This window comes from Semicossyphus pulcher, unplaced genomic scaffold, assembly GCF_022749685.1.
Source record: "Semicossyphus pulcher isolate SPU_LCO1_2020_fin unplaced genomic scaffold, fSemPul1.0.p SCAF_9, whole genome shotgun sequence".
Lineage (NCBI taxonomy): Eukaryota > Metazoa > Chordata > Actinopteri > Labriformes > Labridae > Semicossyphus > Semicossyphus pulcher.
The window spans coordinates 6,709,015-6,732,192 of NW_027211770.1; the positions used below are offsets into that span (position 1 = coordinate 6,709,015).

General features: G+C 41.1%; 1 protein-coding gene across 18 annotated transcripts in view; it reads right to left on the reverse strand.

The window, feature by feature from the left end:
- rims2a (regulating synaptic membrane exocytosis 2a) overlaps positions 1–23,178 on the reverse strand; it is a 143,123-nt gene that overhangs the window by 101,462 nt on the left and 18,483 nt on the right. For 14 of the 18 annotated variants that reach the window (XM_069655879.1, XM_069655874.1, XM_069655875.1 and 11 more), the window contains exons 2-3: positions 12,536–12,746; positions 1,174–1,460 (exon numbers count right to left, since the gene is read on the reverse strand). The exons of 1 other annotated variant lie outside the window; for it this stretch is intronic. In XM_069655879.1, coding sequence (XP_069511980.1) covers positions 1,174–1,460; positions 12,536–12,746 — 498 coding nt within the window. Of the gene's footprint in view, positions 1–1,173; positions 1,461–7,295; positions 7,501–12,535; positions 12,747–18,772; positions 18,860–19,706; positions 19,740–23,178 lie in introns of those variants that run through there. 3 more of the 18 variants (XM_069655898.1, XM_069655897.1, XM_069655881.1) reach the window with 2 other exon arrangements.

Here is a 23,178-nt window from a genome sequence, read left to right on the forward strand (position 1 = left end):
CTTACTGTAATACAAGAGAGAAAGAGGGGGCATGTTCCCTTCCAGAGTTTCACCGCTGCCAATGTGACCTTAGTCATTTCTCCTTACGCATCACAGGTGTAGTGTTCAAACTGAAGACAGTTTTTGACATTAGGTAGAATAGTCTTAATTAATCTGTATTGCCTCGTATATGTATGAGTCTAAAAAGTTAAGTTATATATTTAAGTAGTCTAAGGTTGAACTGTACAAATGTTAAGTTATGTTACACCTGAGAAGGAGCAAACAAGGACATGAGAGAGGTTTTCTAAAATGGCTCTCTGCCTTTCTGCTATGGAAATACATTTCTAGACAGTGTCTAGGTACTGACTAAAAGCAGCTCATCCTCCCTTTGGAGGAAAACAGGGGAAGGAGCCCCCATGTGGACATCAAAGTTACTACCTTTTTTGACATCAGCACCAAGAAATAGAAAACCGGATATAAGATTCACAAGCACAGCATGTCCGCATGGTCAGCATCTGAGATTGTGCCCCTCAGAGGTGCATTTAGTGCATATGACAGATGAAACACAGTGCTAAGTCAATTAGGTCTGCTCTTGCTTTTCTACTCCACAAGCATGGCAAGAGTGCTACATTGTCATGCTTTGCAAAGTCTGAACCAGCCTAGTTTTAAAAAATGCACTTTCTCTTAATGGCAGAAACTGTATTCCCGCCCGGGATTAATGAAGTATTTCTGATTCTGATTCCGATATAAATACCTGCAAACATCTTTCACCTTTCAGAACACCATCCTGGATGTGCCTGGCTCAAACATCTGTATTGATATGTTTTGTGTGCTCTATCTGTATGTTTGTTTGGGTGTGTGTGAAGCTGTGAAGCAGAAGGAGTGAGTGGGGGTATTACAGTTTTAGGCTGGGTTAGTGCCAAATACAGTACCTGTGTATCTGTCTCCTTCATAGGCCTCATGGGCTTCATGTACCTTGACTGACTTGCCAGACATTGCCATTTTACTTGAATCACTGTTCTGCACCTCTTGTACCAAGGCCAGATATGTCAGTGCTAATGCTTTATGCACTTTCTTTAAGTGGCATCATATGCAAGTTCTGTATGCACTCAGTGCATTATTATTGCATTAACTTAGTGTCATTTATACAAAGCGTGTGGTGGGTGTATGCTCTTTTTAACACACAGTACTGACCTGTCTATGGGTCCGTCGCTGGAGTACCTAAACCCAGATCCGTTGTCAAGGGACGCCTGTCGGGGCAGGAGCCCGCCGTGAGGTCTGCTTCTGTCTGACGCTGGTGTCAAGTCCCCTGAGGCTCCGTGGTAGGGGTACAGGGACGGGTCCTGTAGTTTGGCCTTCTTCCCTTGCGGCCCACCCTCAAACACACCCCGCACCTGACCAGGCCCCGAGCCGTAGAACCACGCCCCCGATTTGGTGAGGATTTCTTGTTGTTTTCGGCACAAGTTGCATACCCACATAACCTGCGGGGAAGAAAAGGGGGTGTTGACAGTTTGCAATATGACAGACAGGCAGGAGTTGTCTTATAGCATCTATGATGAGTTGTAATGGAGCGATTTGGTTGTTTGTGTTATGTAAAGCTGTAACATAACGTTGAGGCATATCGCTGTTGCTGGGTGAAAGTGTTTTATCAGAAACGAGGTCAAAGTTCATCGATAGAAATCCAAAACTTGCACTTTTCACCCCACAGCGACAATATTCACCAATAACACCAATGACCATTCATGTTGATGAGGCGAATGATGAAATATTTTACACATGCAGCAGCCTTTGATCATCAGTTCAGTTTCTTATTGTTCATTATTTGGGTCTGTGAGTACACAAAACATCCCTGTCGCTCCCTCTTAAAAAGTAGTTGTAGGTTTTCATCTTGCACATAAGCTCATTTGTCTTATATGTTACATCACAGTACATTTCTATTTAACTCTTGTTTCAGGTCAGCAAACTCAAACAGTGCAGTGCTTACATGATAAATGATTGCTGAGATTACTCACATCTTAATGACGGTACATTAAGTAGAGCTAGGGTAATACAAATAGTCAGATAAATGGAAAAGAACAGCAACATTTTTCTTCTGTCATAATCTACAAGGACCAGAGAGATGGAGGTTTTTACTGCTCAGTGATGTTGTGCCTTTGTCTGCTCTTTACTGCAGCCCAAGCAGCCAGCTCACCACATTAGCCTCATAAATCCAGGAGCAGACAGGAGCCCTGATCACTATACACACACATACTATACACAAACACGCACAAAGCTTTACCTTTATTTCAAGGTAAAGCTCAGCATCGTGGACAACCTTAAGTGTTATCAAACCGTGTATTCCAAATGGCATTCTTTTTCTTTCTACTACACAGTACAAAGTAAGTCCTACAAAGTATGTACTTTACATAAACTATGCATTCAACTGAGGCATTTTATGATGTCGTCATAACATTGTGTTTTGAAATTTGATAAATTCTATAAATACATCACATATACACTGTAGGATATCTTTCTGCGCTCTTTCAGCGACTCAGTGTGATGTGATGTATCTTCTGTGCAGAGTTGGTTGGTCAGAGTAGCCGAACATGCCAACTTGAATACTGCAAAATGCAACTGTATGAAGCAGGCTTGCATTTTTGGATACTGCATTTGACACACGTGTATTCGGACATACTAAATATTTTCCTGCATACTAAACTGTATGAGTATCGGAACGCACTCTAAGTGCGCCTGAGAAGACCAGGAGCTTGCCAAGTGATTGACAAGCCAGACAGCCAGTAGAGTGCCCAAGAGCTACTGCAGCCCCCCACCCCCCACCACATTCCCCGCCTTAGCAGTCCCAGTGCTGAGTCAGTGCATTACTGTTATTACTGTGAGCGGGCTCTGGATGCTGCCTCGCCCACCATCAGTGGATCTGTAGCTCGCCACTGAATCAAATAAAAACTGAATGATATGTTATTTCTAGATTAACTGAACTCGCTTAAACTTTGTTGGTCTGCACAGTTACTGGATGCAGGTGTTCAAAGGCTTTAAAACCAAGCTTCAACCACATCTGCTAATCTCTGTGGCTGGATGGACTCTAAGCATGGTACAAAGAATAACCGCTGCAGAAGAAACACAACGAATAATCACACCGACCTGCGACCTGTCGTTAACATGTACAATGTTTACACAAGCACACAGATGTACATAAGATTTTCCTCTGTTGAGTAAAAGAAAAAGCAGTCGTCCAATTACACATCTTAAAACTCTGTCCCTAGCCTCTAGTCTTCAAACATGTCAGTGTTCACTGTTGGGTGGTTAGTGAGAGATCATGTCCTTGAACTAGTGACTTGGTTTATCGGGACAGAGCACTTGTACAACTGGGAGGGGTTTAATAAACCTCCTCACCATAACACCATCCTCATGATACTCCCAGGTGGCAGATGTCTGTATCCCTCTCAGGCTAACTACATGACATAGCAGAAGCGGGTACCACATTCTTGGTAATATCATTGTAGTCATGAACAGAATGTAACTCAAAACATTTACAGGTGACACAAACGGCAAGATTCCTTTCAGGGATGTAGTACCACTGAAAGAAGCAGGATAGTGAGCTCTTTGTTAACATCTGCATTAGAGATGGAAAAAGACACGAGAAAAGTAGCCTCGTAAGCCACATTTTTTACTGACACAGTACTGACAGATACTGACACATGAGGCCTTTATGACCAGCTATCAATGTTACAGATAGCTTATAACTGTGCTGACACACAATGGAAGCAGAGAGGCTACAAAGTGTGCTTTATGTGTCCCAGGGGAGTGTTGCCTGTGAGGCCATGACTGCCTGTTTAACTGGGGTCATAGTGAGAGGTCTGTACTGAACCATGAGTCATCAGTTAAGACCTAGAAGCCACCAAGGCCAGTTTTCCTGCTAATCATACACACATGAGTCCATGCACCTGTAAGTTACACACAAGTGTGTACTTAAACATGTATGAGCGTGCACACAAACCGGACTCAAATAGAAAGAAGTTCACGTGAACATTTTCAGTTGAATCAATTCCGTTTTTACATTTAATATATTATAATGAGAAATTACAAAATGTAAAATGCATTTCACAGTTTGAGTCCACAAAGAACAGTTTATGGATCACCTGTGGTTAATTACTCATTCTGCCCCTCTCTCTCAACGGCCCAGTTTCCTCACAGAAAACTGCACCTTTGACCTACATATTTACCCCTCCGAAGTGCAATTAACATAAAGTCACTTTCCCTGCACCTCTCCAGTCTGCCAATAATAATTAACCACGTTCTCAGCCCTTGGACTCTGCTGAGCTCTTTTATCTCATCAGTGAATACCTAATAGCATATTAGTATTCAAAATCAAACAGGCCAACAATAATGTGTTTGGGTCCAGTAAATGTTGAGCAGACTGAGACTTAGACATCAATATGGGGATTTGATTTGCACTTTGAAAGACATGATTATACAGTGTATTTGGCAGGAGAGGCAAAATAAGAAAAGTGGCACTGCTGTGCTGAATCCTTATATGTCCAAAACATTACATGAACTGCAAAACAGCTTTGTTTACAGCTTGATTAAAATGCATTTTGAGATCATCCAAATAAGAGCTACATGGGTTTTATCAACTGATGGAGAAGCATAAATGAGCTATATTACTTTGTAAGAAAAAAAGTGTAAGCTAAGGATGCAAAGTAGATCCAAACATAACAATCTTGGACTTGGTACTGACACTATTCTAATGATTGCTTTCCATTCTATTCTCCAAGCTCACAGATATTTAAATAATAATCCAAATTCAAGAAAATATGTAAGCATGAAGTATATCAGTGCCAGATATGTGACAGTAATAGAAACATGTTGTTTCATTCATTACACTTTTTTCTGTCTTCAGTCTCACTGGCAGAGACATCACACAGCATGAGGCTGCTAACAGTTCATCAAGGGAAGCAGCCCAAAGACAGTGTGAGCTCAGCCCACGCTGATGGGAAACTGTTATACCTCTCATTTTCTAATAAACAACATATTTAGAGGCTCCAACAGATGCATGTGTCCAAAGTAACACACACGCAGGTCAAGCAGCTGTAACAGCCGGAGGTATATGTTCACTATCATTGAAGCCACTCTGTCCAAGACTCTCCAAATACACATGCACACACACTTCCCCGTCGGCTTAACTGTTCACGGCTGAGCGCAGGCAGGGGGTTGGGGGCTGCAGCCCTCCGGCAGGGCCATTTCTCCCTGTGTTTGCACATTTCATAGTCATTGAACCTGCAGCTAAAAATAGAAAGCTAAAAAATCTTACACTACCACAGCAGGAAGCTATATACTCTATTAAATGTGCTATGGGCTGTTTACTGAGGCACTGAATTAAGGGAAACAAACATCCGGTGCCACAGGATCAATAAATAATTTCCTTTCTAATATTTTCTCCTCAGACCGAGGGTTTCTGAGTTAAACCAACACAAATAATCCTCCAAAAAATGTGAGTCTGCTTAGAAAAGTAAGAATAGCAAAACAATACACCAGGATGACACCGAAGGACTGAACCATTCTTGACGGAAAACAACCAAGATGAGTGTGCCATGTGGCCTGGCTCATAGGGGCCATATTTGAATTTAGTGGTGCATAGTAGTAACCTAAACGCTATATTTACTACATATTACTACATATAAAATAATAAATATCCTTCAGCGCTTTACTTCATATTTTCAATTTTCAATTCACCTGCTCCATTCAAAAATTTCCTGGGGGAGCCAGACAAACACACACTCACACAAAGCAGCTAGATTTGCACTGAGCTCTCTCTTGTGGCCATTAAACCACATTACAACATTATTTAACATAGGCTCCAGAGTGAATCAGCAGTATCCTTCCAGGCATATCACAGTGTGCTCAAATGGAAAGTCAGCTCCAATGTTTAATTTAATCACACATTTTTGTTTACATTCATTCATTTATAACAGTATATGTAATATATTAGCAGCAATTATTCTCTTGATTTCACAGGCAGCTGTTTGGAGGGGGCCTTTGTAGCGATTGTCATTGTTGCCGCATTATTTTATTTGAGAAATAAAGTCATGCCGAGGGCATCCTGCTCTAAGATGCAAAACAAATGAGCAAAGAAATACATATACAGTATATATTCAAAAAAAACGCTAGAACTAGAGACTGGAGATGACACATGCTGCAAAATTGATGTGGCAGTCAGTGGCCTGTCATGGGTATCCTATTGCTTGTATTCTCCGTCACCTGAACTGAGATGAACTGAACCACTCATTAAAGACTTATCGTTGGGAAAGAGGAGTATTTCTTCAGAACATCCCAGTCCGGAGTGAGTCCGGTTTAAGCACACTGGCATCAATAAAGATTCTATATATAATACACTGCAGGGCAAATTATTGCCATAGTTGGGAGCTGCAGACCTGTGATCAGCTGCAATGAAAGACAGTAAAAATGTGTATGTAGGTCAGTGAATGCTGCACATCAATGACAGGTGAACATGTCTTTGAATTTCTTGCTGTTATTTTTAGAGGCTGGATGACATTCTGTAACATGACTATTCCTGCATTTGTTTTCCTCAAGGCATGTGTTCTACATAGTACTCACACTGTAACGCTAGCATCAAATAAATAAATACATTGATATACTGGTTTTGGTTTTTAATTTGTTGTGGTTGTTTGCCCACTGGAAGCTGTAAATGCAATTGGGCTTTTGAGTCAGTTGTCCAGAACAAAAAGTTTACAGGGCATTTTGGTGTGATTCATTTGCCGGCCAATGAGAATGAAAGGGGAGCGCGTACATTCACATGCTCCAACGCTGGCTGCACGTGGTGAATTACATTTTAATGAGCTTCTAATTTTAGTGTTCGCGCCAGTAATAATAATAGAGTTAATGAATATTTATTATCCTTGTTTGAAGTTCAGAGACATGAGGGAGAGGAGGGAAATACAGTAGGAAAACAAAAACACGGTGTTACAGAGAAATGGTGTATGTCGGAAGCACATCCCCGTCAGCTCCCTCTCTCTCTCTCTCAGACCTACATAAACGTATTACAATTTTGAATAGAGATGACGCGCGCGCATACAGTGTCATTTTTGGACGCAAAATTAAATGTCGGTAGAATACTGCGATGAAAACCTTCGGGTGACGGACATGTTCTAACCCCATAAGGGCGTAGACAGGTTTTCTGAAATGAATTCAGCAGTATATGGGCTGTATCCCCTGTGCGTGCTGAAATGGTCACATATCTGGCAGACAAAATGACCGGTGACAACGCGATGCATTCACAGCCTCATGCTCACTCAGCTTACCCATGGTGCCACTGAGGGAAAACACTGTCCCTGCGCAGAAAGATCGCTGTGTTAAGGTCCTGATAGCGTGGTAACGACTGTCCGCAGCTGCTGCTCCTGAAAATGAAGAAACTGCCGACCTTCAGCACCGCGGACAGCTCCAAGTCCACACAACAGGCTGCCTGTCGGACAGCGGCTGCTGAAAACACCGTGAAGGTTACACCGGGGATTCAACTGACCACATACGATCCTAATAAAACCAACGCGGTGTTCTTCTCGGTCTCTCTCACCAAAGCAATCACGGCACCCAAAGACGCCAGTTCATTTAAAAGAATAACGGATTCCAATCCTAAATCGTCACACTGGATCCACCAAACCGTGCTCACACAGTCCCGTGCTCAATGTCAGTAGGTCTACGGGGACGGACATGGAAGCCGAGCAATAACGCATCAAATCACGTTCTGTGTCCCAGCACCGCTGCATTCGTTCATCTGTAATAGAGAGTCAGAGATGTGCCGGAGTTGATGAGACCTCATTACATATGCGGCGCGTCCCGGCTCTGCTCCAACGGTCTAATAGACGGACAGAAAAACGCGGTTACGCAGAAAACTGACTGACACTGCTTCTTCTGCGTTAACAAGCACACGCAGTCATTTCCGTCTCAGTCTATGCTGGGACCATGTCTTGGGCTTCAAAAAAAAAGGAAGAAGGAAAAAAAACGAAAACAGCTGCTGTCGTCGGCATCGTTATGTATTTCTCTTGCTGACTGCATGACCATGAAGTCAGGGGTTACAAATTGTGAACGTGAACATGTCAGGAGCAATGCTGCGTTCACTTACGGTGGGAGAAATACCTTGTAGAGGTCTGTTATAACATGTTATATAACTCAAGACGACATAATTGATATTTTCATTCGATGGTTTTAGCTTTTAAATCCCCAATAAACAGGCATTCGAACTCTGGACATTTAGAATTTGGTATTTATTTATATAGTGTCAGGGGACTTGTTAAACCAAATCAAGCTCACAACTTATCATCTGAAAACAGCCTTTTCAAGTAAGGATATGCCAATCATCTTTTCCATATGCAGCATTTTGTCTAGTATCAGGGAAAACACAGCTAACAGTGTAGCAATAGCCTGTAAACATTAAAATTCCCAAACCAACTGAGGAAAATGTATACTTATGTTTCCAGACTCTCCAGCACAGATGCAAATGATGGGCGCAACAACAACTAGCCCTGGAGTAGCTGAAAAATGTATTTTTTCCCCCTCAGATTTCCCATCATATTTAACACATTAAAATGCATTTAATGGTATTCTGTGGCTTTCGTACTTGCTGTCAACACTCTTTATTGGTACAAAGGAATATTTACATTGCATGCAGTTCATAGTTTAATGTTAGCATTGTAAGCTAGCTAGTAAAGATTAAGTCATGCTTTAGAAAAATTAGTCATTGGGAATTTCTATTCTCAAAACCAATGATTAGGAGAATATTTGAAATATACTGACAAACAAGTTAAAGCATATGGAGTGAGGGGAGTCTGTATTGTATCTTTTAATGATCATCATGATCCGTGGTGCTGAGAGACTCACAAATGAATTAAATTTACTTACAACACACTATTCCCTGAAATGTGGTTTGAATTAAAAGGGGACCCTATAAAGTACTATAGTAGCTCCTCTTTAATTTAAAAGCAGAAATGTTAGGGGCCAAGAAGCACATGTTATGTCTGTTAGAGTTGCTTTAATGCTTTAAATGACTTCCTCCCGGGAGACTGTTGATTCCTCAGGCCCTTTAGAAGCCACATCACAGGAAATGGTGGGAAGCTTCACAGCTACAGGCAGGGATTCTGATGACTTCACAACACTGACACACTGTTTATCTGTATCAAAGGCATTTTATAGTTTTACCCTCAAAGTGACACTGCACTACTGTATGTTCTTCAAGTATCTACTGTGGTGGTCAAGACACCTAGAACAATGAGTAGTTTACAAGTTTACATGCTTTCACCAGCTGTTGAAAGGAGCCGTGTGTAAGACTTAATGGTATCAAGCGGGCTAATGTAGGTGGTTTATTAATAACAAACCTGCAGTAATGTCTAGCTTTTAAATGTAGTGTTTTAATGTGTGCTTAATTGTATCTTGTTGTATTTAATGTATGTTCTTTCTTACTTTTCTGTTACTCAGATTCCTAAAAGCCCTTCTAGGGATGGGTGTTGCAAACTAGCAGACGCTAGAAACCCTAGGATGCTTGCATTGGATGGCTGTTTTCAGTTTGTCTATGTATATTGTATCTCTCCCTATCAAATAAAGAACAAATAAATGAATAACAACAACAAAAAGATTCAAATTATCAGGGGATTATTCACCTGCATCACCATGAATATTCTGTTGAATTTCTGCAGATAACTCTGTCAATAGTTCCATTTATTTTACACACTGGATCTTTACCTCTCTGCCCCTCTAAATCTTAGTCCAAATAAGGCTCTCCTAGCTGCCCCAGACACAGAGAGTTGTAAATATTCAATGGTGTTTCTTAGAACAAGATCTCTCTCGCCACTGCTGTCACCATCTGTGAGAGAGGGAAAGAGTAGACGGATGGAAAAAGCGCAGATTTCACCACCACCACCTCTTTCACTGACACAAAAGCTTTCAGACAAGCTGGTGGGGTTTACCAAAATGTGGCAGAGTAATCAAAACTGCACTCCATCTGCGACTACAAGCAGGGAGTCACAACACAATCAGCAATCAATATTGCAATAGTCCTGGTGGGCTACTGTGTATGTGGTATCACAAATCTCACTACTAATGCCTTGTGTTTTTTCTGTATTGGCTATTATGGTGCAGTTAGCATAAAACAACAGTCACAACTTCTTTATGTAATTCTACCTTAAATTCTACTTTCAAATATAAAGAAAATGAAATGTAAAATAGTTGATATAAACAAAAAAAACAACAACAGCAAGTCCCCTATAATGACATCAGGTCAATTCAATTTACTCAGTTAGCACTTCACTCAATGATGTCTCATCTTTACAGAACTGAAAGAGACTCTTTTCATCTGGCCTCTGGTCTCATATGCTCCTATAGCCCCTGTCACAGCAAAGACACTGGACTCTGTTACCAGTTAATAAGGCACACACAGTGCATATAAGAGGACGAGCACCACCTCACCCTCATGCCCTCACATTCTCTTTTTCATGCTCATTTTCACGCCAGCTTGCCATTTCTCTGACCTACATTGTCATCTGTACTTCTTTATCCTTCTTAAGATGCCTACTCTGCTCCCCTACTGAAGATAGAATAATAATAAGAATACTATTATCACAAAGTTTGTTTAATTTTCCATCCTTTTACACAAATTGCGGCATTCTATCCCTGTTTTATCCTTATTCTGTCAATTTCATTTAATTTCCTGACCTGTATTTCTTGTATGAAAATGTGCTTTACTAATCAAGTCTTTCTTTGAAGTTTTCAGCCTTACTGCAGAGTCTTTATATCACAACATGTTACGTTGTTTGAGAGGAAGAATTGACTGAGTGTTGGGGGGACAGGGCATCACCCAGTAAGTAGTGGGGATTGCTTCAGTGGCACATCCCAGGGCCTCTCTGCCAATGCGCCCTGACTATCCATCGCCAACCTGCTGCCACTGTTATTACTCGACGCCATCTGTACAACACGGTAACCGATCTCCCAGCTATTATCTACCAGTGAACAATGGCAGCCTGTACAACTGAGGTCTTGGCAATGGAGGGAGCAGCAGGGCAGAGGTCTGCCCCGGTGCTTGTGGTGCTCGGTTGTTTGGATAAAAGCTGCAGATAAACTTCCCTCCGGTGTGGCATTTAGACAGTTTATTTACTGTTTTGTGGTGAACAGCTAAACACAAGCAGGTTACAGATAAGACAGCTACAGGAAATCTATGTTATATATGGACAAGGACAATGATATGACCCCTTTGATTTGTTCATCTACCTGTCTATGTGTTGCTATATTTGTTTTAATTATTTGCACAGATATAGATAATCCTTAGTGGTGTTCAATACTGCCTCAGCCATATAGTTTTCCCTTTCTGATCTATATTGTGATCTACCCTTCATTATATTCATGTTACTACTGAACTGGGATAGTTTGGATAGGGTGTGCAATTTTACATTGAACAAAATCCTTCACAATATATGGCTAGAAAAGCTTCTTCTATGGTTAGAAAAATATTAATAACCATCTTCATAACCATCATCAGGGCTATTTTCTCAATCTTTGTAAAGCTTCCTCTGGAGCCACAGAGGGTATTATTCTACTGTTTATACAGTCTGGGCAGTAAAGCTTATCACAGGTTAATTTATCTTCATGCATAAAACTGGTGGAGTTGTCCTAATTTGATTCCTTGAGTCTTCTTGAAGCACTATACCTTTAGATTCCAATGCCGGCTCTCTGTCCAAAACATTTTTACCCTGTTGAAAACAGTTTTGTTTCACTGACCTAATGTTTGTTCGGGGTGTATTTTAGCACAACATGGTAGACTCACAGACAAGACTAATCAGGACTTATTTTTGTTGATTATTGGCTGCTGTATGCGTGTGTGTATATATACATATCACAGCATTTCATGAACAATGCTTGTGTTCAGACACAGTCCCAATAAATACAGAAAAGGATTTGCTAACCACTTTGTCCTCCTGTTGCAATTCCATGAGAGCAGGAATGCAGCAGAAAGAAGGAAAGAGGGAGACAGGGAGGAAAGGGGTCAGAAAAGATAAAGAGAGAGATTGTAAGTGGCATTAGTAGGTCCTGTTAGTACTGTCACATACTCCAGCAGCAAAGGATTTGACGGCATTGCATAAAAACACTCAAGCCCATGATTCAAATTTAAGCAGTCTAATACTAAAAGCTTTGGCTTAGTCTGTGGGGAGGATTTTACAGAGGTTAGTTAGGCGCTGGAGTGCCACAGTATAAAATAGCAGCAATCAGGCTCCTTTATGGGGAAAGAAAAGGGGAAATAGTTCCCTCCAGTGGTGAAATACAACAACTGTGAGTTAAAACACAACTGGAGTAGATGTTGATAATCTGAAAACATTAGTTGCCATTAGAGACACTGTTGGCTCAATTCCAAGATTATGATTTCACTGTAATGTTTCAAAACCTTGGATTACAAATTGTGTCGTCGGGAGAAATGTGCCTGACTGTAGGACATCTGCGTGTGTGAATGTGTGTGTGCCTGTACTTAGAAATAGAAAGTACCTAGCATGCAAGCCAGTGTTACCTTATTTGACCGCAGAGACACTCGTCCTCCGCACCGAGCACAGAATTTTGTTTGGCAATATGAACAGAGGTGGCCACAGCCATCGGCAAACTTGGTTTTGTGGCATATCCCGCAAGTTGGGGCTTCGCTCTTCTGGTCCTGAACCGGCTTTGATTCATCCCCCATCTTCTTAACCTGGTCCTTATACGACTCAAACTGCTGGTGCAACTTCCTGTAAATGGGAAGGACAGAGGTTAGGAAAGGGGAAAGTCCTGGTTATATATACAATAAAGGTTTTAATCTCATGTTTAAGTGAATAGGAACAATTATACCGAATTAACCAACACCACATACCACGCATCTATTACCCAAACTAAAGTACCCATCCTGAGTTGGGCCTATGGAAAAAACATGTACCAGAATAACACTGACATATGACACAGAAGATACCTATTATATCCGAGATGTGCTGTGTTTTACTTTCAGTGAAACAACGACACACAAACTCATTCATCTCTGCATAGAGAATACATTAACATTTATTTTTCTGTCCCAGGCTCACTTGCAGACCAATGCACATTTGAATTTGCCTTCTTATTGCCACAGGCCTTAATCATTTTTTCACTTCTGTTCTTTAAATAAGACTTGTACAGTAAGATCCTAATATCCACTGACTAACTGATATAACCTGTGTGCAGTGTGTAAGGTTTTTGAGAGGAAAAGCAGACACCATGACCCCAGGAGCTTCAAAGCCGAGCTGCTCCTTTGATACTGCAGCGCTCCCAAAACAGGGGGGTGGGTATCAAATTTGCTTTGCAAGTTTAAGAACATCACTTAATTCCACTTTCTCAGGTTCCCTTGCGTGCAATGAATCATTTGCACCTGTGTTTCTATATCAGGACCACTGTAAGGTGAGACACACAATACTGTTATACTGTATAATGATATGGCTAATACGCACAAATATTATTTATGTATGGAAATCGTGGTGTTTACTCAAAGAAGCACCTACCATCCATCAGGCATTTGACAGTGCAGTGGAGCTGTGTTACTGTTTGTGTCCTATAGATGGCACCTGATCTTGTACAAAGGATTCCTAACACATCCTGCTGAAAAAACCTGCATGGACTCTTCACATGCATTTTGTATGACACATGTCAGTTGAGCGTCTCCTTGGAAACTAAACACTGGGCTGACTTCATAATATGGCGATTAGAATTGGTTTCGCCCCACATATCCCCTGCAACATTCATTAGCACTTTTGAATTATTGAGCAGCACTATCCTTTTACCACATACAGCTCTGCGTTTGAGATAAACGTGCTTCCTTTACCCACAACAAGGCCGTTAGAGCCCAAATGTAATGGCAACACACCACCTGAAGAATATCTTTGTGTCCGGTTGTGTAAGTAAGTCTCTGTGCCATCTAAAAATTAGATAGAGTACCAGTAACATGCCCCTAGTTGTACCCACTGAGGGATTAAAGGGCTAATTGTGTCACAGCCTTTGTGTGTTTACTAAGCTGAGATTAGTATTTAGCCTTGTTTAACAGATCCCACCAAATCTAATTTACTGACACAGGGGCTGATAACAGACTGATGAAGACTGTGATACAAGAGGTAAAGCCACTGTCTCGGAGGATCAAGGAAATAAGACTGCAAACAATCATGTTTTATTCTGACTTAATCTCCCCTTAAACTCAAACATTTACAGAGATGTGCTTGATCCGGGGCTACTACAAGACTAACACTTTTCTATTGATAAACAAGGTCACCGAGAGGAGCTGTGAAAGAAAACCAGTGATTACCTCTGCCTACCTCTGTATCATGGCAGTTACATAGATTTTAATTCACATTTCAAAAGCCAATTACACAGGTGAGTTTTACGAGTTTGACTATAGTCCGTATTAAAACATTTTGATTCAAAGATGCAATCTGAAAAACCGGAAAAGAAAAGATACAGGTATGCAGAGGGTAATAAAAATACAACACAATAGTTACCAAATATGGCATGATAAAGAAAACAAAGAATATAAAATTGGGGGAGGATTAGATTTAAGTGTCAGCAAGCAGCTGGTACACAGTGCCCATTCCAAAAGGTTTACTTATTCGGTCAAACACGGTCAAACGTAGGTGACACTGCTGACGAGTAATCATACGCTGCTCATTGTCCCATCCCATGCTAGCGTATCAGAGCTCTCTTACCTCTTGGACGCACCAGAGCAGCTACACACTGCCCGTAACCGGAGACTCTCTTTTGGATATATGACAGACGAAACATCAACAGTGGGGGTGAACAACAAACTCTCTACAAGCTTCTGAATTCTACTTCACATACTGTCTGAATTTAAGCTGAATTTTAACTTCTCCATTATTCTTAATATGTTGTGATGTTTACTTAAGGCATTAGTAAATTAACTGGCTCATATGTCTGTTTATCTATAATAATCTGAAACAATTTAAAATAATGAATGCAGCCTGCGTTTCTGTTTTCACCAGTAACTCTATAAATAACAAAGTATAAAATCTTATAGCTTTGGCTACCTTAATTTAATCATAGCAACTTTGTCATTGAAAGCTACAGTTAATGTATAAGTTGATGAATAAGAAGTTAGACAAAAATGGTCCTTTTACACACTCAATAGACATGGACACATGCATTTGACGTTCAGTTTCTAGCCACCAGACAAATTATGGTATAAAAAATATCATTTTATTTATAATTTTATAGTTATTAAATTATGTTATATAAGGTCTAACATGTATTTCCAATTCTGAACCAGTTTGGTCGTCGCAAACTATTGAGAGAATATCTTTATATAGCCTTTGGCTAGCTCGCTGCTCTCCTGTTTGTTTTACTGCCATCTTTGTCGTGGCTTATTGTACAACATACTACATACATTTGTTTTTGCAAAAAAAGTCTTGATGCTGCTGCTGCTGCTGAAAATTAGGGTGATGAGAACATTAATGCTGAACTGTATTAACTACCTACCTTTGTGAGAGTGGTTTGATGATTTATTTATGGGCAGGGCTTACACTGTCACAGGCCAGAGCCAGAGGTTTAAGAACAGTTAGGGCGTGTCTTGAACTGTGTCACAGGGTGTGCCTTAAGGGTTGCTTATAAAGGAAAGGGTGTGACTTATAGAGGCAAATCACCTACTTTATTGGGGTGGCCTATACTTTGTCAAAGGGCAGAGCCAGATGTTTATAGGCTTGGTAAGGTGCGTGGCCAAACCCTGTCACAAAGTGGAGCCAGAGCAAGTTGAGGGGGCGTGTCTTGCATTAAAATGGGACAGGGCCATTAAGGGGGGGGTTACGATATTTTTGTTGAATGGGCGTGGCTTGTACTCTGTTAGAGGGCAGAGTTTGACGTTTGTGTAAGTGAAAGGGGCGGGGCTTGTACTAGGATAGGGCAGGGCCAGATGTTTACAATTTTGTTAAGGAGCTTGGCTTGTGGTTTCCTGATGTGAAAGGGCGTGGTTTTATTACTGTAATTCTGTTGAATGGGTGTGGCTTGTATTCTGTCACAGGGCGTGGCTTGAAGTTAGAGATTTATGAAATGGGGCTTGGCTTATACTTTGTCAAAGGGCGGAGCCAGATGTTTGTGTTTGTGATGGAGGCGGGGCTTTTATTAGGATGGGGCAGGGCAAAAGGTTTGCTACGTTTGTGAAGGGCTTGTGGTTTTGTGATGTGAAAGAGGTAGGTAGTTCACCTTCATGGGGCGGAGCCAGATGTTTGTGATTCTGTCAAGGGGCGTGGCTTGATCCTTGTGGTTTGTTAAATGGGCGTGGCTTACATTTTGTCACAAGGTATAGCCTTACATTTGTGTTTATGTAAAGGGCAGGGCTTACACTGTCAAAGAGCGGGGCCAGGTTCATGATTCTGTTATTTGGGCGTACCTTATAGTGAGCCACAGGGTGGGCTTGACTTGAGGTTTGCAATCTATGACGTAACGTGCTGTGTCACACAGTGGAGGCTGATATTTATGAATGTGTGATTTATGAAAGGCAGAGCAAAAGGTATTGTTTAGGGACCTGGCTTGCCATTGTTGGTTGTGAAGGAGCTTGGGAGGGCAGAGGCAGGGGAATATGGCCAGTTGAGGGAGTACTGCATTCCAATTTATATTAGACCATGAATCACTGCCAGAGTATTATGTCTATATTTTAGAATTGCAAAGGCAGGATTGCAAGTTGACTAATAAATAATGTTATACAACTAGTATTTAATTGTGGCATTTTGGGGTTCAGATCATATCTAACACACAACCGTGTTACCAAGATTCAAACTCCCAATCCCTCGACCGAACCTCTACGCTATGCACACACTGCTCCTGTAATAAACAAAGTTCAAGTAAAGGCCAGCCTAGGTGTTGCTATGTTTCTCTTATTGAGCTAGATTTCACTGTCAGACATCCGTACCCCGCCATTTCACACTAAAGGCTGAATGTGTGTACCGATTCACCTTTGAAATGTTTTGTTGCTGTTTTCGCCTCTCCCATTGCCACAATACAGAGCACTTACATTTGGAGGTGCCTAATGAGAGACTTCTGAGGGGTGTTCTATGAAGTAAGTTCAACATACTTTGGCTTTTTATTGTCCTACTGTGTCTCCACTGTATCAAAACCCCAGAGTCAGAGATAACTGGTATACCATCACATCAAGGTAGCCCATTTATTCACTCTGGCCCTGGTTACACCTGGTATTATGCATCTGTCCTGGGTGATCCTGATTTCTCTGTTTACCGACGGCTGTCCTCTTCAGGCTCTGTGCGCATTCCCATAATGTCAAGCGCCATTTGACTCTTCTTTCGCACTAAAGGGGCGATTGCAGACGGCATACTTCAGTCAGGTTGTTATAATGAGCATTATTGAAAAGTATGAAAATACGGCAAAAACCAACAGTGTTGCTTTAAATAAGGCAAGAGAGAAATTCCGGCAGGACTTTACCGTGTAATCTCCTGATTATGAATATTTATTTTATTACTCAATGCACTTTCCATGTCTGTCGTTTATTTATTTTAAACTTGACAGCTGTAGAAGAGCTCTTAAACTGTAAACATGACACACGCGATCACTAAGGTCTGACACTGTCCTACAATGACAGATAATCACAAAGTGACTTTAACATTAAAAAAACATCGCACATAAAGTTATTTTACATAACATAAAAAAACAAAGCTGTGTATAGCTGATGTGCCTTCATCATTCCTTCAGTGGGTGGGTGTTCTTCTGTGTTAAATTTAAAGTTAGATTACCTTAGGAAAACAAGAGGCTGAAGACAGGAGGAGTGGTCGTTTTCCTGCATCACCAACTGAATGTAAGTCCCTGTGTGACTGCACTGCTTCATTCTGCTGGGCTGCATTTCTAACGTAATGTTTTCTTTCAACACGTTTTTATTCATAACTAAGAATACATATCACTTAAATAGCTCAGGATTCCAGCTCCTATCATCAGGATGGAAACTCCTGTCCCCCAGTCTCATAACCGCAAATCTAAACCATACACTGCTCAACAGCTGATGTCAGAATAATACTTATAACCATGGCTGACTGAGCTACAGCGTCATAGCACTCTAATCCACTCACTCAAGCAGCAAAATCGAATACATGTCTTTCACGGAATGACTCCTCCAACTGTACTTTCTACCCAATCGGTGCAAATCACAAATTACAAGCCAGGTTGCCTTTTTTTCAGCAGCCATTGACTGCTTCTGTACAGTTAAAAGACACACAGAAAACACAGTTAACTGGTTTTACACAGACCAGCCTACTGTACACACAAGCAATAAACAAAAAAGCATTATTGTATCAAGAATATGACCTCATTAAAGATTGGTTAAAAAAAAAGTAAATATTGCTCAGTATACAGTATACCACTCTTGATTTCTACTTTGTCTGAAACTTTTTATTGCATACAAAATGGCCTTTGTTTATAACTGTGAATCACGGTTTATTATGATAGCCCTGATCATAGCTCAGGAATGCACTAACTAATATGATAATGTCTGCTAGGCTTCTTCATGTGCATTGTATCTTGGTACTGGTACCATCCCACAAACCATTGCAATTATGTCCTTCGTGAAAGTAAAATCCATTTCGGCACACGACTCCCACACCACCACTCTCTTGGCATACGCTTCAGCACTGAGAATTTGTTTATCAAACAATAGGGTAAAACATACTGTGCGTCCAGATACTGGGGTCACCACTGTATGTTTGAACCCGCTGGGGGGAGACCAAAGGGGGTCTCTACTATTACTTACGCGTCTGGCTCTGGCTCCTTGTCATTTTGGGACTTTTGCTGGGGCTGAAGGACGTTATTTACCAGCTCAGTGATCCCACTAAACCACCTGTTCAAATAAGCAAATTGTCACTGGAACATCGCAATGACTCATCAGTGGGAGAAAACAATATGTCCTGAATGTTTTTTTTAGGAGGCAGGTCCGATTCTAAGAAGTGAACAATAGCAGGGACATTCACTACAACTAGAGCAGAGAGGGGAGAAGGCCAGGACACGGGCAGAGCAGCGATTAGAGGAACACTGACAACCAGACACAGCGTCAGAAATACAGGGAGAGAGATAGAATAAAGAAAGATGATACAGACAGACTTAAAAGAAGCAGGAAAGCTTTTCAGCCAATGAAAATGAGAGCTGCATCAAACGCTCAGCTAAGGGCAACACAAGTGTCATGTATTCCAGCCTCGTGGTGCAGTAGGGTTCAGGTTATAGTTAGACTGCTTAGGTTTAGTTAAAATGCAGCTACAGTACAGTATAGCAGGGCAGGTGCATCTAATCCACATCTTGGTTGAATAACAAGGCTGCACAAGCCGATCAGAGTGCAGATGACACTATGGATGAGAATGGGCAGCAAGTTTGAGACCAGGGACAAGGGTAAAGAGTCTGGGGGGCTTGGCTATAATAAAGCCGGTAGAAAGGAAAAGCCATTGTCATTGAGGTCATGGAAGTCAACTGTTTTATGTACAGCACAGTAATCAACAATGCGGTCAATGCTCCTCATTCAAAGCATGAAAAAATAAAAGGTGGCTGTGCAAACACATTGGCTTTTCATGACATTAATGACATTTCTTTCATTTTCCTCCCAGACAACGAGGAGAAAGCCACATGAAGCACACAGCACCAGCTGACAGGAAGAAGTGTCAAAGCCTAGAGCACTCTTGGTAATGCAGTTTACTTACTGTGCAGGCTGAGGCTTTGGTTCTTCTTTGATCCTAAAACATAAAAAAAAATAAAAAGGTGTGCACGGCTCAGTGCATACAGAACACAAAGAGATGATGAACACAATCTAAAAGACACAAAGGACTGACACAACTGATATCACGGAAGATGTGTATGACAAAAATAATATGAAAAATAGTCATATTACGGATGGTGCTTTGATGAAAATGACAATGCAGTGATGACAACGGTAATGAAGAAAACAACCTAAAAAAATGACATTCAGAATGACTTAAGGAGAGACATAAAGTAAAAAAAAGTAAGTGATTTGGTTCATTTAAACTTAAAAATGGCTGCTTCATGTGAGTAACACCCTCTCCCTCTCATACTGTATGTGTTGGCATGGACAAACATTACTGTCTTGTGCAGGCTTTCTACGAAAAGAGTGGGGAAAAAACAGAACAGTACTATCCCTATTTTTTTATTCAGCACTAATTAATAGTGACTTCTATCACCATGAGCCCACCAATTCCTAGAAATATAGCCACAGATGTGCACAACTTCAGAGTAACCGCAAGCAGAGCAGTCCAGCTGAGTGACATTTGAGCAGTGCCTTGAGTTGCACACTGAGCTGCATCACAAGGTGAGGATGGAAGCAGAAGCTCATTCTGTGTAAAGTTCAGCTAAGCCGAGTAACATATGCTTGATTAGATTCCATTATGACTAAGAGCACGGCCATTAACACTCCAGCTACATCACAAGCTACATAAAATCCATGTAAACACCTCATACCTTTTTGTTTTGAACTAGGGTCAAACGGTCAGTTCACCTGAATGACAAAATATTTTCTCACTATCTGACTTTTGCGTTTGCTCTCAGCACCAAAGAATTACACTGAACAGCAAAACACTCCCTTCACAAACTGTGTCCTGGAGACTCTGGAGAATACACAGATCTCAGTGTTGACAAGTTTCACTGAAATTACTTTATAAAGAAGAAATATATTTTATGAAAACAGTGTCTGTTGTTGTTGGACTATACCAGACCAGCACAAGCAAAACACAATTCCATTGCACTTGTGAGGCAAGAACAATAAAGCTAGGTATCATTCACATTGTGCAAATAAAATCAAAACTATCAAGATGAAAAACTCTGTTGGAAAAGACTAAACCAGAAAAAAAGAGCCAGAAAAAGACAAATTACTATGGCTGTTTCTCACAACAACATCTGTCATTAGACTTCTTCAATGACAACAATGGCTCAGAAACAAACCAGGACTGGGATTCACCAAAGTGCTGCAACCGTCATATACAGCGTCATCTCACGTTTCTAATGAGGAATATCTTTAGAGGTGAAAAATGGAGAAACATAGAATGACCACTACAGCACAACCTGCTCTCAAATACACACAGACACACACACGCGCACACACATAGAGCAACCATTGCATGACCGTCTAGCATCTGTATACCATCTAACACTGAAACTGCCCGTTCAGCAGATATCTCCTGGTCTAGGAGCAGATGTCATAGATTTTTTCATTACATTAAAACTCTCATTAAAACATCTGTATTCAGGATGAGTCATAGTGCTAAATCAAATGATTATTTCCATTATCGGTTAATGCATTAATTACTTTTCATTAGTCAAGGAAAATAGTGAAAACATGCACATAGCAATCCCAAGGCCAAAGGTCGCTCCTCAAATTGCTAGCTTTGTCCTGGTAACACTCCAAAATCCATAGATATGACAGAATCATAGAAAGCATTGAAAAGCAGAACATTTTCACCTATGAGAAGCTGAAAACTAAAAGTATTACAATTCTACTCCAGAACTTTACTGTTGCTGCAACTAAAAATCCTGTGAAACCACCGTCAGACCATGTGATACTGAAACTCTCCACTACAAACAGTTAATTAGCTTCTTAAAGTATCTTTACTTTACGTCATTTCTGCCTCATGATAAAGAATTGATTAACAAAACAGCTGAGTGGATGCCATTTAACAAATACCGAGACTAAACAGCACTGAAGCCTCCCCACTGTCTACTCTAGCTCGAGGTAGAGCACACCCGAGTCAGAGGTCTGTCTGTCTGATCTGTGTCAGATAGGTGAGAGAACACACGAGAGAAGATATAGTCCTGTGTACCCATCAGTCTCGCTGCTCTGTTTTCCGATGAGCCAGTCCATATTTATCCTCTCGCTGTGTTCTCTCGATGACCTGCAGCGCCGTTCTTTATTGATCCCATCAGCCTCGTCTCTGTGGTCGCATTACAAGCCTCATATTTATCTGATCCAGCCTGCTGCTGCCTGCCTGCCTGGACGGCTGCCTGACAGAGAGTGTGTGTGAGTATCTGTCTATGCATGCGGCTGGGTGTGTGCCCATTTCCATGTGTGTGGTGTATTCAAACGTGTGCATATGTTAGTGTGTTAGTGTGTGCGCACAGTGTATTATTTGACATGGGGCAGTATAATGAGTGAGTGTAAAATGTCACAAGTGACGTATACAGTCTCCCGGCTGCTGGGGAGGCCTGCAGGGCAGATACTGTCTCTGTTTCTGCCTCTTAAGCCTGCACTCTTCTTCCCATGAATCCTCCAACAAAAACAAAATGAGCAAAAACACTGACACAGAGTTAGGTAAAGGTTTCTTTAGTGCATTCCAATGTCTTAATGTGTCTTTTTGTGTCAGATTTGCATTTCAAAAGCTACAATAAGGCACATGCTGCTGTTATTTTTAGCCTGTGTTTTTAATGTTCTTCTATACTTGGGTTTCCACCTTCTCTGCTTCACTGGCTCTGCATTGAGAAGCAGCAAGGTCTGACAATGACTGATGCTACACTGCTCTCTAGTGGACAGATGTGCTGCATAAACTTCTCAGCTCTGGATTCCTGGAAGTCTATAAGGGAATGTGTAACAGTACATTTTGATACTCTGCATAATATCATTTGATGACATGAGAGAAAGTAGAAGCAGACAGATGAAGATAGACTGAACTGTTGTTTCTGGAAGTGTGTGAAAGTGCTTGGGCTCATTCTAGTCATCTACAAATGCAATTAACCAGCTGACAGGATGCTCAGCCTTACTGTGGGTCTATAACCGACCCCTGGAGTTACTTTTCAAGCTGGTTCCTTCTATTCAAATGTGCTGAACCCTCTGCTGTTTTTCTGTTTGTTTGTATATTGAATATCTTAAGATGTTGGACTGTTGGTCAGACAAAGCAGGATAAAATTGCACATGACAGACAGAGGAAAGGAGTCCACACATAATTGCATAAAAGCAAGATTAAAAGTGGCTATTATGTCATCGTCTGAGGGTTTTCTTTGACTGAATTGTCAAATCATGATTGTAACACAAGAGTAGCACAGTAATCATTTAATGGGAGCTTTTCATTGCTACCTGCTACCAGCTACTATTTCACTAACTGCACAAAAACTGGGTATAATGTATAAGCAGCGATTGACAGCATAGTGGAGAAGGACACTATAGACAAACAA